Genomic DNA, 17,236 nt, shown 5'->3' on the forward strand with positions numbered 1-17,236 from the left:
TGGAGGCCGGTACAATTACAACATTAAAAAGGCATCTGGATGGGTATATGAATAGGAAAGGTTTAGAGGGATATGGGCCAAGTGCTGGCAAATGGGACCAAATTGGATTAGGGTATCCGGTCGGCATGGACGAGTTGGGCCGCAAGGTCTGTTTCCGTGCTGTGCATCTCCATGACTAACTGTGACAAATGACCTGAGTGTCCCCAAGAATTGGGAGACTGGCCTCCTCGCTGCTATATGGCCCATTCTGCCAAGGGCGAGAGCGTGGTGTGAGAACAGCTTAGGACTTGGCTTCGGATGCGCTTGTACACACCAGCCTGCCCAACACTGAACTTTCTAACCCTGCCCATGAAGTGCGTGGCTTAATTGGTTGATGTACCCGAGAGATGCTGGTAGAGAGACTGGCAGGGCGAAAAAAAAAACTAAATACACGAGGAGGGCACGTCGTTTTGATCAGAATGAAAAAGGGAAGGACTTGCTGGCAATTGGGGTGAGACATTTGGTGGCTGACGCTCTCTTTTGCTTCTCTCCCTCTGCCGGTTGTTTGTGGAGCTTTCCTGTCCAACTCGAGTGTATTCACTTTCAGATGGTGCTCCTGTCAGTATATCAGTGACTCATCAGCGCCTCTCTGTACACCACACACAACGGCGAATGGAAACTGCGTTTTGGGCTTGATTGACACGGCGGCCGGTCCAACCCTGAGCTACCTTCCCCCCACCCCCCCTCCGGAGGGTGGTTGGAGGGGGGAAATCTCTGCCTGATCGGGGATCCGAGCTAGGGGCTCGCCTCGGCTCCTCGCATTCTCCTGCTCACCCAGCCTCGGCGCAACATCCCACGAAGACAAGCCTCCGACACCGCACCGGGACTCGCAGAGCTTGTGCAACCCCAAGGAGACCTCGCCTGCACCCGGCTAACGCTCCGCCGAACCTCCGCTAAACTCACATCACATCCTTTCGACCGCGAAAGGCTTGTACTATTTCACCAGAAATCACTTATAACCACATTCTAACAGCACTTAAAGACTGTCCGTATATATTTACATAAATATATATTGGCGACATCCACCATCTATAACTTATTTTCTAATTGAGTGGAACTTCCTCTGGACGAAGACTGCTTTAACCTGTAACAGATCGCTTGGAAAACTAAAGAAAAAAAGACTTGTTGCACTTTATGTGATTTTTTTTGTGAGGGAAAAATTCTGAAACGCTAATTTCTCTAAAAAGAAAACATCATCTGCAATTAAGGAGATTCTAGGTTGCTGAAGTTGCCTTCGTGATGACTCCGGTCTCCTTCCTGCGTTCGCTTCTCGTCCTGATATTGGCTCTGTTTTCGGCGACCGCTAGTAACTGGCTGTAAGTGTCGATAATTATGACTTATTATAGTTGTAACATTATTGCAAAGAAGAGGGAACGTTCTAATTCTCTCCTCTGAGGGTGAGCTGGTGCCACAGGCTGAATGCATGAGGTGAGGGGTGCGTTCAAGTTTAATTCTCTTCCCCCAAAGAGGTCACTTTTTTTTTCCATGTTTTTTTTAAAAGTTAAGACTTTCAGATGCAATCGGATCAGCATTTTCTAACCCCGGATTCTCGTCCTATCCTGTCATTCAGCGTTGAAAGATTCCCCAATTAAACAGTGTCATCTTCTATTATCATTAAATACATTTGGCAATTTTAACTGACCTTTTGTTTTGTAATGTTATTGATAAGTATAAATGTAACTAATCACGGTTTTTTTCTTAAAATCTTGCATCACCGTGGGCGAAGGGTAGCAACTTTATTTATTTATCTCAATTTATTATTTTTGATTAGTTAGGTGGGGTGGTCCAAGAGGGTGAGGCTAAGAGAAGTGTCGACTTGTGCAGACCTGCTCCAGACTACAGTAGATACGTGCTTTCAATTAATCCTCATTTTTCATTCATACTGTGAGCGAAGGTACCGGCACATGACAGGCGTGTTGTTTAAACTGTGGGCTGCTTTATTCAGGTGGTTTTATTTTGTAAGAAAGAGACGAGTCAAAATATGTTGATTAAATTGAGGGTTAAAAGCTTGACGGTATCTGGACTGTAGCCTCTCCCTGTATTGTGATGATGTTCAGTCTGGAATGTCAGTCATTGTCCAATTATTGACTGCTCGTCATTTAAAATAAAGGTTTATAAGCAGACCACGTACAGTATAACAGAGGTAAGGAAAGGATTCTGAATTGTTTGCAAAGTAAAAAAAAATGCAGGCAAAATTACCGTGCATTGAAATTGTTAGCATGTGGAGAATTTTAATATAAATATATATACACACTCTGAAGTGGAAGACTTGTTCTATACAATTAACATTTCATGCGATCGGACAGAATTACGACAATTATTCCATCATTATCTGTTGCTGAAAAATGTATATCTTCAGTTCCAAAACCCATGAGCGAGAAAATCTGAGAACTAGTGAAACAGAGATTGGAGTGTGAGAGAAGTGGACTCCTCAATTTCCCATGTCTGATTAAAGAAAGTATTTGTTTTCCAAACGACGCTGGGCAAATCGGAGAAGGGGGAGCTGCTTAGGGGAGCTGAAGGTCAACTTTGCACAACAAGTCTCGTACACTGTCACAGGGCTGTGAACCGCCGAAACATCAGATACCTCGCCAATCTGATTGTACTTAGTGGAAACACCCTAACCTAACTGAGAGTAGGCAGGACAGTTTACAATTGATCAAATTATTCGAGGGGTGTACGTGTGAGAGGGAGAGAGAGAGGGGGGAGGGTTGTAAGGTTAAATTAAGGTACACCAAATACAGAACGGAAAATCCGAACCCCCTTAACCCTTTAATTCTGAAAAGTACGTGAATATTTGTTGCTCGGGTAAGGAAATGCGTTAATTTCCAATAACATTTTTTTAGAATTTGAGGAACCTGTGAAACACTGAGTGCTGTAGTTTACAGGAATCTGCATTGTTACTATGACCAGAAGTCTGTTGTCTGATCGAGCAGGCTTCACGCTGGTATATGGAGAGAGAACTCATTAACCGCAGGGCAAGTGGTGGGTGTCCCTAATTCATCACAGGTCATTTTTTTTTCTAAAGTGGAATTTAGAGAGATAATTCTCCATAAACTACAAATGCACAGGAAGTATATGATTTGTTTACAACTGTTTTTTGTTTAATGGATTCAAATTTTCGGGCTGAAGATCTGTCTTGTGAAGAATAAGTTAAGAATTTGGTTTGAAGTGTAAGTAGTTAACAAGAGCAGCTAAAATGTTGAGGCTTATTTATTAATAGACATCAATGCGAGGGAGGAACCCGTTCGGAAACAAATAACATTTCATCTTTTGGAGTTGTGCGAAATGTACAATATGTGACCAACAGGATTCACAAAATCCATGTTCTCATAACTTTTTTTTTCAGAAAATATTTTGCCCCCAACGTAAAAAGCATAATTGTTCCTACACCCCTCCCCCAAACACACGTACAATTTTGTATGCATCCGTTTTAAATACACTGAAGGGAATGCTGTAAACTGCTCAATACTGAATTCAAACGCTCCTCTTAACAAATATTTGCATCAAATATTACCGATTAATTCATAAAATATTACAAATATAATTAAAGAATGATGTTTTTTTTAAAAAGCCAGATCTTTCAGTCTAACTAGTTGCCGAATCTGTTTAATGTGCCTTCCTCCCCCGGGCTTCTTCCTCGAGCAATTGTCATGAGTTTTATCTCCAGCTCGCTCTGATTATTTAACTCCAATTTTACTGGAGTAAGGAGCGAATTTGGAAAATTGGGGTTTGCAAACAACTTTCGTCTCACGTGCTTATTTTTTTTTAAAAAATCGAATCTCCATCTCCTTGTGTGATTACAAACATTCGAGAACAAAACATTAAACATGAAGTGAAGTCAGACAAAACACACAGCTGAGCTATTTATTTTTAAGACACGGCCACAGCAAATGGCTTTCTGATATCTGGGTTGCGTTACAATACATTTTACACTGCGGTCGAATTCTTGTTTCCTATCCCGGTATACACCCACCCTGTTTTGCAAAGTGGCTGTGATCCGCTTTGTTGCACTTTTGTGGCGAGGTATCCAGTTTTATTTTGAACTGCCCCAGCACCCACCTTCCCCACTGGCAGCAGCACAACTGGCGGATTCTGCTAATTTGCCCGTTTGCCTTCTGGGTGTTCCAACAGGTATCTGGCGAAGCTGTCGTCGATGGCCAGCATTCAGGATGAGGAGACCTGCGAGAGGTTGAAGGGTTTGATAAACCGACAGATCCAGATCTGCAAGCGGAACGTGGAGGTGATGGACTCGGTGCGGAGGGGAGCGGAGCTAGCGATTGAAGAGTGTCAGCATCAGTTCAGAAACCGACGCTGGAACTGCTCCACTGTCGACACGCTGCCTGTTTTCGGCAAAGTGGTCACACAAGGTACACAGAGAGAGAAAGAGAGAAAAAATCCCGGGTTATTTCGTGCGAGGTAGACAGCTCAGAGGTAACAACCCCTGGGCAAGAAGGGGCAGTTCATCATTGCAACAGTGTCAGAGGAGGCTACATCACGCTTCACACAGCTTGGGATTCAAGAAACAATTGCATATCTGGAAGGAGAGACAGATAATTGTATCAAGAAGTGGGGGAAGGGGGAAGCAGGGGTTAGACAGAGAGGAAAAGGCTTGCTGTCTTTAATGATCTGTTTTTTTTAAAATTACATTGTCATAAATCCAGGAATGTGGCTGGAGGATTGAAGGATTGTTACCAAGTGAGCTAAAGATACACAAGGCATAGATAAGAAAGAAAAGGGTTTGCGTGCAGAAGAACTCTTACACCCTAACATACATCTGTCATTGCAGTCTTGGGATTTCATATACACAGATCAACAATTATAGTGCAGCAACAAGAATGCAAAATAAATTGAGAACAGCAGCAAATATTATTCATAAAGTAAATAGACTGATATAAAGATTGTGCTGACAGTCGCACATACAAAGTTGTGAAACAAATTCAGGTTGAATAATGGAAGGATCAGTATATTCTGCCTGGAAACAAAGAATTAATTTCTCAAAAACCAATAAGGACCTAACTGCGGTGATAGGCCTCTTTCCTTTTTTGTATTTATCAACGTTCCCAGGGCTTTCTTCTCTTCTTGTTACTGAGCTGCAAATATAGTGACCTGCTCTCTGTGTTGACGTCATGATTAATTACACTATCCACTGTGCTAACGCACTCTTTCCCAAAGTTTTTTAAACAGTAGAATGTCTTATTTCCCCTCCTCTGTCCTTTCTGGCTTTAAACCCAGGCTTCAAATCATTGCTCCTCCAAACAACCTGTCTTCTCATGTATGCTTGTCAACATTGGGGGATGTTTTGTGCTGTGAGCCTCTGCCCTTTACCTGAAATACAACACTAAACAATGTCCTGTGATAAAGTAGAAATAGATCACTGAAGGACCAAGATAACCAATAGTAAAACCCAAAGTGAAGGTTTTTGTTTTCAATCCACAACTAAAAAGTGCAGATCAGCAATTGCAATCAGGAGATATAATGTGAATCTAGAGTAGCAAGGTCAGATAAGGACTAGAATCCAGAGTGGTATGATACACTAATGTTGCTTTGAAATTACAATCTTCTTCTTAGGCTGTCCCTCAGGCTGAAGAACATGCAAACATATTTGTTTCCGCTCGGTTCGATGGGTTCTGAAATGATTGATTTGACCAGTGTGCAATCTAATGACAATATATGGGCACTGATTATAATCTAGAATAACACCAATTAGAGAACTTCTCTAATGGCTCAATGAGTTTACCCAGTGAATAGTTGAGCTTTACAGATGAAGAAGAGTTAAGCTTTGATCCCAGTTCATGGCCAGCAGTCATTATTTCAAGGAAGAACGACTGATCAGAGTTCACTTCCCATAACACTTCCAGCAGCCCTCACTGAAGACTGTGAACATTCAGTAAGGGCAAGCTCATTCCCTTTGAAAGGGTTGCCCCTTGTGGTTATTGGGACTGCTGATTATTAGAGCATACACATCAGTGATGACCGATGAGAGAATATCAAAAGTCTTTTTGGCCTAAGCTTTCAACAAATTCAGGGGAACTAAGGAGAAGACGAAAATCACGTATCAGTCATGCAAGAAATAAGATCAAAATTCTGTGCTGAATATTCAATTTCTATGGATGTGTAAACAAGCCAAAGCAGACTGGCATTTATTATACAGCCCACATGGTTTTCATTCCAATTCAGTCTTATGAAATGAATATTCAGATGCTGTATAACAGGTATAATCTGCTGCTAACTGGTTTATCCACCCCTGCTACAACTAAACATGGCACTTCCACACTCCCCCATCTTTATATTTAAAATCCCATCCATCTGTCATGTTTCCAGCATCTTCTGTGTTTAATCCACATTCCTCAGTATTTATTTTTATCAATAACAATTCACACATTGACAAATAAAATGTGCAGGATTAATGTAATTGAGATGTACCAATAGGACTACAAATAACATGCATACAGAGCAGACAGTAATCCCAGTGGTGCCACAAATGTATCAGTGATGATGATATCTGAACAGCTATGGTAATCTCGAAACAGTCAGATACCGAGTAGGAGCAGAATCCCGGGGCAACCATTTAAAGGGCAATGACTGTATTCTGTATTCTTGGAAACAAAAAGACATCCTCCCTCACAAAGACAGCTACCTCACCCTCTGTAATATCGCTTGTCTCTACCTCTGCCTGCTGTAGAACCTTCATCTAAACATTTGATGTCTTCCATCTTCCATAAGCTCGTCAAATAGTCTCATGCCTATATTTGAGCACACACTAAGTCCTGTTCATCAATCATTCCCTGTGCTTGATGATCCACAGCAGCTACAGAGTCCATCAATATCTCAATTTTAATGTTCCCATTCCCATGTTCATTTCACTCCTGGCCTCAGTATCCCTATTTCTGTAATCTCCTGCAGCCCTGTAACTCTCAAACAACTCCATATTCCTTCAATTCCAGATTCTTGCATCCTTAACAATCCCAGATATGCAATCCACCACTTAGACCCCAAGCACTGAAGTTCCTTTCTCTGCCCCCTTTGAGTTACCTCATAAACATGACTCACCTGTCCTTATAGCTCCTTCTTTGACAGTGTCAAAGTTTGTCTGTTATACACCTGCAAAGCATTTTGGGAAGTTTTGCTACAGTAGAGGGACTAAATGACTAAATAAGTGCAAGTTGTTGTCACACACAGTGCAGTTACAGACAGTGACAACAATCACAGTACAGAGGTGCACAGAGAACTTAGCAGCATTGTCAGAATAGTTGCAAATAGTCATGTGATGACAGGACTGCATATTGTTGATCAAATATTAATAAAATGAGATAATGATACTGGAACCAGAGGGAGGAGATCAAGATATCAAGTCCAACTTAAAGAAAGATTACATTCAGAGTTCTATTTATTTAGTTGTTCATTTAGTTTTTTCACAAGATATGAGTGTGTCTGATAAAAACCAGCATTTATCATCCATCAAGACATATAGTGTGCCACCTTCTTGAGCTTAGATTAGAGTGGTGCTGGAAAAGCACAGCAGTTCAGGCAGCATCCGAGGAGCAATAAAATCAATGTTTCAGGCAAAAGCTCTTCATCAGGAATACAGGCAGAGTGCCTGAAGGGTGGAGAGATACACCCTTCAGGCACTCTGCCTGTATTCCTGATGAAGGGCTTTTGCCCGAAACATCAATTTTACTGCTCCTTAGATGCTGCCTGAAATGCTGTGCTTTTCCAGCACCACTCCAATTTAAACTCTGGTTTCCAGCATCTGCAGTCATTGTTTTTACCCACCTTCTTGAGCTACCGAAGTCCAGCGTAGCAATTTTAAGACAACTGCTTGACTTGAGGGCTCGTAAGTAGCTATCACATTGCAGTGGATATGGAGACATATATAGGCCAGTCTGGGTCACAACACAGGTTTTCTTCTCAGCAGAACTTTAAGAGATCAATTATTTCATGGTCACTTGGAATTAAATCTGTCCTATAGTTTCACGTGTTGATCAGAGTAAGGATGGCAGAGTTCCCTTCCAAAAGGACATTAATAAACCGATTACCTACAGCTATGTAGTTTCATGACCATCAACACTGATACTAAGTTTCTACACCAGACTTAATTAATAGATGAATGTAAGTTTGCCAGCAACCATGGGAAATTAAACTCATATCTCTCAATTATTGGTCCAGAACTTTGGGCTACTAGTTTAGAGGCATGACCACCATTTCAAAGATTTACCAGAGTATTATGGACATTTCAAGGACAAGGCCGGAACTCAAAATCAGTCATAAATTAAAGAAATTACATTCAGATTACATTAATATTAATTTATTCATTGTGAGGATGTGGCTGTCACTTCCAAAAACCAGCATAATTTGCTGTTCAAAAGGTGCTGGTGACTCACATTTATTGATCTGTTGAAGTAAGAATCAGTGAGAGACCTCAAAGCATCTCAAGTAAAATCGACCATAAACCAATGACAGAAGTCATTGGAAGAACTGGGATCTGGAGAAAATTATAGGAATCCAAAGAAATGCTCAGGAAAGGATAACTACGTTGGAGTAACATTGCAATCAAATTTTCAGTAGAATCTTGAATTTTAAGGAGGCTAACTATCCCTGCAGAAATAGAAATATTCATAGATATATATGAAATGGGCAAGTAAATTATCAACTTATATAGGTGTTAGATTGTGAATGTCATGAATGTAACATGTTTAGGAAACCAAACAATGACCTGAGAACTGCTGGTTAATTCAGTTGGTGAGATGGCTAAAGAAAATTGGACCAGTAACGAAAGCCCTGTTCTGCCTGAGCTAATTCTTGGGGCCTGCCTTCGCATCTTGCCCTATTGTGATATCTTGACTTAAGCTGTGGTTAGCAACCCTCAGAGCATGAGGACGCAATGCAGCAAGAGGACACTGAGCCCTTGGACTGCAATATGTTTTCTTATATGAAGTTCAGGGTTGGCAAAGGGCTCAGCCTGAGCAGAAATGTTAGTTTAGATCAGAGTGGTGCTGGAAAAGCACAGCAGGTCAGACAGCATCTGAGGAGCAGGAGAATCGACATTTCGGGCAAAAGCCTTCATCTAAACTCTGGTTTCCAGCATCTGCAGTCCTCACTTTTGTCTGAGCAGAAATGTGCAGAATTAACTCCAGGGATAATACTACCAAAGCTACCCACCCACACATTGACACCACATAAAACTTTAATTATGTAAGTTGAAATTTCATTGGCAACGATTTGCAGTGATGATTTTGTATTTGTTTCTTTATGGATATTAAGTAGTAGGCAATTTAGGTCTCAGTTTCTGCATTGACATGTATAGCACTGGTTAACTGTGGTTTGAAATCCCAATTTCAGTGTAATCTGAATTTTAACATACACTTGAGGAGATAGTGTCTCACCACCTGGACTTCCTTCAACATATAATATAACTATAGCTCCTCTAAACCCATTCAGAGTTTAAAAAAGGTCCCAGGTATTCTCTGCATCTTCTTTACATTTTTAATATGAGTGCAGTTTATCTTAGGACAATCTATCTTTACCAATTCGGAACATTTCATTAGCTTCAGGCCCTGCTGGGTGGAATTGTTCTCGTATATGTAAGTGTGCATGTGCTGATCTGCCAGTACTGTCTGCTATAACAGCTAAACTGGCAGCCAGCCCAATTACATAAAGTTGCTATGGAATAGTTCACGATTCATTCGCCATTATGATATTGAAAACAGTGATCAGTGCAGGACTGAGAAATACAGACCAAGGTGCGGAGAGGTTTAAAAAACAGCTTCTGTGCGGTAGGTTTTTACTTTGGGAACTCAAATTCACGTGCGATGACATTACACTCCCAAACCACTTCGCATTGATACAAATGGAGACCTTTAAGTTCAGTGTTGAATTCAGTGTTGAAGTATTCCATCTGTCCTTGGCATAAGTGAATGTGAACATGTTTTGGGATTGGACAGTGATGTCCAATTAATCAGACTCAAATCCAGATTTTTCCAAAGTTCTCACGAAAGGCTATCGACCAGAAACATGTTTCTCTCTTCACAGGTGCCTACTGAATATTTTCACCACCCTCTTTTTAAAATCCCGTGATACAAGACGAACTTCACAAGGCACTAGCTCACCTATGGAATGATTCTGAGGTGCCAGGCAGTGGACACTGCTGGTGGAACTGTAACAAGAATCCTTTTTATAGCTTTTTTTTACAGAATGCAAACCCCTAAGAGGTTGTTTTTTCTACGTGGGGTCATTGAATGCAAACCAATCAAGCCTGGCACCAAAACAAGCCCAGAAATGACCCAAACAGAAATGGATTATGTAGTATTTAAAGGAATGTCCTCCTCTTTTAGCATTTTAATCTCAGGTAACCTGTGCTAAACGGTCCCCATTACTTTTTAATTTTTGTTCCTTGTCAATCTTGATCGGCTGAATTGGGAATGACAGTGTGGGACCTCACAGCCGGTGTTGGTGGAACTTTTTGTTTACTGTGCAAGCTAGCTGGTGAGCTCGAAGCAGATGTTGGGAAGAGTGGAATGTGTTTTTTTTGTGTGTGCGCGCAAGAGGGGATTCCATGGTGTAGAGCGACCTCCACTGTCACTGCGTAACCCTGCAAGATGAGCTCAGGCGGACAGCAAGGAAAAGCCCATCCCTGCGAACTTCTCTCTCTCTCTTTCAGCGTCATTTTCCCGATGTATAAATAGTTTAACGCTCGGACAGATAACAGGCGTTCGCTCTTTAGGAGAGGAGATATTTCCGCCTCTTGCACTCATCTCACCGAAAAATCAACTAATATTGAACATAATTAGACATTTCCCCATGTAACGTGGATGGCCATTAATATTTTATGCCTGATGCCAATACATTTGGGAAACTTGTTTTCTGTACATTTAATTTTCCCGGTATATAAAAATATATAATTTATTTTTCCCATTGTTCTCTGCTGAATGCTAATCACGCAATGGTGTGATTCCATGGCGTAAGATGTCTTGTTCTCTCCAGTAGATTTCACTCTTCATCAGCATTAACTGGTGTCAACTGTTTTGGTCAGAAGCGTATGAGCCAACTGTGGATCGATGTGGTTCTGTGGTAGTGTCCCGACCTCTGCAACAGGAGGTCCAGGTTCAAATCCCACCTTTTCCAGAAGTATGTTATAACATCTATGAACAAGTTGATTAAAAAATATCTAATATCCAAATGTATCACTGTTGAGCCAGTATTTTCCAGCAGGGTTGATGAAGAACCTAGGAACAGGGGGCCTTTGAGCCCGCTACTGTATTCACCTCACTTAAATCACAGCTGATCTATAACCTTCTTCCTTGATACCCTGAGCAGATGCCCCACTAGGAGCACAAAGTTAAAAATCACACACCACCAGGTTATAATCCAACAGGTTTATTTAGAAGCACTAGTTTTCAGAGCGTTGCTCACTCGGAGCAGATTTTTCACATTTTCTGGAGAGCATTGAATCAATTTTAACCCTTGTTCCTTAACCAAACGCTGACTAGGTTTATGGAATCATTGAATCTCTACAGTGTGGAAGTAGGCCACTTAGCCCATCAAGTCCACACCGACCCTCTGAACAGCATCCCACCCAGACCCCACCCCCTTACCCTATCCTTGTAACCCTGCATTTCCCATGGCCAATCCACTTAGCCTGCACATCCTCGAGCGCAATGCGAAATTTAGCGTGGCCAATCCACATAACATCTTTGGACTGTGGGAGGAAACTGGAGCGACCTGAGGAAACCCACGCAGACCAGGGAAGAATGTGCAAACTCCACGCAGACAGTCGCCTGAGGGTGGAATTAATCTTCCCAGCCTGCTGGGTGAATAACACATCAGGTGGATTTTGTGCTCATTAAGTTGGGATCAGGTCATATATGAATAACTCAGACACCACAGAATGAGGCCATTCAGCCCACTGTCCCCATACCAGCTTTTTGAATAAGTTACCACTTCTGCTGATTCACCATTGTCCTGTAAACAGTTTCTCTTCAAGTTTATATTGAATCGCCTTGTGAAAGATACAATTCTTTCTGCTTTCATCATCCTTTCAGGGAGCACATTCCAAAACATCAATACTCATGGTTCATCTATTTATTGAAACATGCAATCCAGGAAAACCTTTTTAACATTTTCAACTCTGTAATTAAATCTGCACATCCACCACTAATGTCGATTGTGTTCCGAGAGGTGAGACCACCCATCAAATTGAGATAAATGAAATCTGTTTTTCACAGATCAAATGGACATAGCACCCAACAATTTCACACACTCGTTTCTAAACTTTCAGTTGCAACACTTTTCCACTATTTGAGCACCAATTTCAGGGAAGGGGTTCAGCTCAGCAATGGGTCATTTTGACAACAGGCAGACCCTTTTATGCTACATCGAAATAAGTTCTGAACCTTTTGAGTTCATTACTACCATTCGTTCAGAGGTAGCACATTTCTTTTGATAAACTTTTTATTTTTTTTCCATTACTGTTTTTGGTCTCTCATCACAATGATGACTCAGATACTGGACAATTCCAAATATCAATTTAAAAAGTGCTTGCCCTGGACTCTCACCAGTCTGAATACTGAATTAAAATTACTTACGGTTGTATTTATATTTTGAATGGTACAAAAATACTACTTTCTCCCACTTTTTTCTCTAAGTTATCTTGTGTGACACTGTATCCATCCATTACAAAATCAACAAAAAACTTGTCATCTCACGTGAGTCTCACAGTCCACTGAAAAATTTGGCCAGTTTCACAAACAACTTGAGTCAATTCTATTTTAGCTCTTGTAAAATCAGATCACTGAAGTGCACATACTCCCCATTCATGACTATGCTAGAGCCTGAAAGATTGATGTAGTTATTCCCAAACTCCTGTTCCTTCCCCTTTCATTTTTCTTCCATCAAATAATGGTGAACTTGCCTTTTAAGAATGTAACTGAGCCCCATTTTATCATTGTAGAACATTCCATCAAAATTTTATTTTTTGGTAATTTTCTTAAAATGAAGTCATCCCAGTGTAGTTCAGAAGAATAAAAATGAGGCAGGGGCCAACATTTGAGGAGATGATTTCATTCTTTGTCCCCAGGAGCAGATAGATCACATGAGCAATTGGGAAAGCTTATAGGTAGCCCAGCTCAGCATTGGGACCATCAGTGTATTTAATCTGTAGATAGGTGTCAATTTTAAACACTTCAGTATAGGATCGCAGTCCAATTTTTATTAGTTTTCCTTTCTGATCAGGGATCAGGCCAGGACAGTGGCTCAGTGGTTAGTACTGCTGTCTCATAGCACCAGGCACCCGGGTTTGATTCCAGCCTTGGGCGACTGTCTGTGTGGAGTTTGTACATTCTCCCTGTGTCTGCGTGGGTTTCCTCCCACAATCCAAAGATGTGCAGATTAGGTGAGTTGGCCATGCTGAATTTCCCATAATGTTCAGGGATGTATAGGCTAGGTGCATTAATCAGGGGTAAATATAGAATAATAGGGGAGGGGAATGGATCTGGGTGGGTTACCCTTTGGAGGGTCGATGTGGTCTTGTTGGGCCGAAGGGCCTGTTTCCACGTTGTAGGGATTCTGAATAAAATTCCAAATGTGCAGTCATAATGAAAAAATCAGGAAAGTGCCTTTGTACTAACTTAAAGAGAAACAAAATTAAACGTTTGTGACTTGGCTTTCAGGTAGCCATCCACAATAGATTGCAGGCTGTATGGCACAAGCTAGATTGATTCATGCTGGATATCTATTGTATGGTTGTTCCTTTCATGCAGTTCCCACTGTTCGATTGCCAAGATGAGAAGCTTAACTAAATACATGTTCATGCTATTACTCTGGTGATTTATGTAAGATTGCTCTCTTTACTTCCTTCAGTTCTTTTTCTCCTCATCTTAGGCAGCGGTTGCAGGGTGGATTCTTTTCTTAGGGTGGGATTCTATGGTATCAGCAAATATCAATTGTTGAACAGTGGAGGAGGCACCATTGCTGAGTCCCACCTTGTCCCACCCCACACAAAGTCCAGTGGTTTTTGCTCATTAATAGTAACCATGAATGAGAGCCCACCATTGCCTGGGATGCTGAGGCCATTTGTAGCCCCTGTGCAGTTGTCTTGTCTTGGTTCAACTAATTTGATTCAGACTGGGCATTCAACATGAAATACTTAGTCTATTCTTCACCTCATGATGGATTTTTCATCAAACATAATTAAACAACAAATCGTAGACACAAGTTGTGCAGTTATCCACATCATACTTAAAAAGCAGATTCCTGGCTCCCTGTCTCAAATTTCAAAATGCTGATCTGTTAATTACTTGGAGAAGTCGGTCACTTTTACACTTCGTAATTCACTATTATAATTTGTGAACTATAATAAAATAGAAAAACATATTGTCATTTTAAAAAAATAAAACAACTTATTTGTATGGTAATGCATTTTATACATTTGCACTTGAAATTTATGCCCACTGTCAGGAAGATATTTTAAGTGTTACCCATAGGGGATTAGGTTCATTGGTTTTCATTTATTTATACCTAGTGAAGACAAATTGATGCTTTTGTCTATCTGTCATGGTTGCACATAACATCAATTTGTGCAGTTTGACTTTCAGTTCCTTGTGGTTGTAAGCCTTGTGATACTGACACTGTTAATATGATAATGATCTAGTGTTATAATTTTACTCAAGGTAGCATTAGGGTGAGTGTTGGACATGACAAATTATCGCACTGTTTGATTCTTTGACGTTGAGATGGAGCAACATTGAGGATAGTGTAAAGGCAATTTTGTTCTGCAGCCAACTGGCCTGAAACCTTTAGTGTTGACACTGAATGCCTCAAATGGGGAAGGAGTTCATCACCAAACATTAATGGCTTTATTAAATCATGAGGGGCATGGATAGGATAAATTGACAAGGCCTTTTCCCTGGAGTGGGGAAGTCAAGAACTTGAGGGCATGCATTTCGGATGGGGGGAAAGAGTTGAAAGTGACCGAAGGGGCAATTTTTTCACTCAAAAGGAGGTGCATGCAGAGGAAGTGGTGGAAGCTGGTACAATTACAACATTTAAAAGGATAGGTATATGCATAGGAAGAGTTTAGAGGGATAGGGGCCAATTGCTGGCAAATGGGACTAGATTAATTTCGGATATATTTGTCAGCATAGACAAATTGGACCAAAAAGTCTGTTTCTGTGTTGTACATCTCCATGACACTAAGATTAATACTCTCAATGAAATAAGTGTTTAAGAAAAGCTTAATTACAATTCGGTAAAGGTAAGTTTTATATAAAAATGGGTTGTTAGCATTTCACAACTTTTTTTTTAAATCTAAGAGAAGAACTGATACAGGTCTTTGGTATGGCTGGGTTCTTTGAGAATCTCCCGCATAAGTATCACCTAAAACAGAAACAGGCACAGATTTAACACAGTTAGATAGAAAAACTGAAAAAATAGTTGTTATTATCTTCCTTTCTGGCTGCTGTAGCTTGTCCAGGATCCAGGGAAAGTGTACACAGGTTAGAGAGGACAAACTACCTTTACAGGAAGGGTAGGGTGAGTGAGAAGTCAACATCATTGCTTCTGTCTCTCAAAGCAAAGTCTATGATTGTCACTGGGGAACTGTTACCTCCAGAGATGCCCATCAGCGCTGTTTGTTTTGGTGGGACTTAGAGCTTTGCGAAGTAGCAGAGACATCCTCTTTATGTGATTGATTTTCTGCTAGAGTTGGGTCTACTGTCGGTGCCGTTGTAATGGAGGAAATGCAGCTCAAGTTAGTGCAGCAGGGAACAGCTGCAACAGGACTGCACACCCAAAGGACCATGTGCAGTGCGAGTGAATGCTGTTTCTCCGCCCTTTGTACAGACATTGCGAGAGATTTCTCTCAAAGGAATGACATAGTGCAACAGTTGCGACCCTGCAATTGGCCTCACTGTCCTAGGGCTAGAACAGGGAAAAAAGTCATCAGGGGGGCTGCTTCTTGATCACTAACCAATGATTCAGATTAAAAGGTGTACATTGAGTTAGCAGAAAGGTGCTCCGTAAATATGTTCCTCGCTATTAAATGACCAGCTGATACTAAGTGGCTACACTCAAACAAGGTAATAAAAGACTGTCAGAGCCCAACAAAGCAGTATTCCCACAGTCTGCAACTTCAGGGCAGGAAGGGAAACAAGAGGAGGAAACTGGAGAAAACTATTGGTAACGAGGGGATGAATTGCACATTCTAGAGTGCTACACTCCATCATTGTAAGGGAAAGTTGCATCATATTCCTATAATATATAGTACAATTATTAATAGCATTGGTATATATATGTGTCAGCTGTCCAGTACAAGGTTTATTAACAGGAAATAGTTTTATTTGTAAATGCATTTTTAATATGGTAAAATTCACTCCAGTATTGACTGAGTGAGGCTGGGGATTAGTTTTAATAACGGACAAATTCCCTCTTGCAACAAATAATAGCATTGTGCGTTAGCAGATACTTAATTAAAATGGAGCAATCCAATTGGTACTGCCAATTGGTGCTAATTCCTGTCGGAAAGTCACAATTCAGAGAACACAATATTAGTATGAAATACTTTTAATGGGGCACCACATTATGAAAGGATAAGGAACCTACATAAAGCTTCAAGATTGAAAACTCTAACCTATTGATACAGGTCCACATTACTTACGCTACTCTTAACGCTGATGGTGGTATGACTGCTACAGTCTTCAGCAACCTTGAGTAAGGTAGAGGAAAATCAAACAGGATTTTGCAAGCTTGTAATTTTTTCGTGGGCTTTGGCGAACAATGTATTTGTGGATACTGGACATGGGCAGGCTGCTCTTAGCTCTAACACCCACACGATACAATACCCTTACCCTTCAATCACTTTCTAGCTTCACATATGAAGAGTGCTCATCATTCAGGGCAAAAGATGCTGTTTGAGCTTTAGCCCAACATACGTTTCACCGAGAGGGGGAGGAAATATGGGATTAGAATAAATCTATTTGAATGCTCAAAGCAGAAACACCGTCTTAAAGTTGGTAATAGGAAACCTCAGTTCTGTTTTAATAAGATTACTGTTCTCCATACCACCAGGGAAGTGCTTCGTTCTTGGCTATCATCTCATGGCTTAATCAGCTTCACATTCCTCCTCACCAGCCATTAAAGTAACATGATCTAAAACACCACTAATCTTTGTTGGCCCATCAGTTAATGCTCAGTCAGAGAGAGT

General features: G+C 40.9%; 1 protein-coding gene across 1 annotated transcript in view; it reads left to right on the forward strand.

The window, feature by feature from the left end:
• The first annotated feature begins 469 nt into the window (after positions 1-469).
• Positions 470-17,236, forward strand: part of wnt4 (wingless-type MMTV integration site family, member 4) — a 29,841-nt gene continuing 13,074 nt past the window's right edge. The window contains exons 1-2 of the mRNA XM_043675618.1: positions 470-1,355; positions 4,174-4,409. Coding sequence (XP_043531553.1) covers positions 1,279-1,355; positions 4,174-4,409 — 313 coding nt within the window. The 5' untranslated portion in view covers positions 470-1,278. The remainder of the gene's footprint in view (positions 1,356-4,173; positions 4,410-17,236) is intronic.

The sequence above is a fragment of the Chiloscyllium plagiosum genome, chromosome 34, assembly GCF_004010195.1.
Source record: "Chiloscyllium plagiosum isolate BGI_BamShark_2017 chromosome 34, ASM401019v2, whole genome shotgun sequence".
NCBI lineage: Eukaryota > Metazoa > Chordata > Chondrichthyes > Orectolobiformes > Hemiscylliidae > Chiloscyllium > Chiloscyllium plagiosum.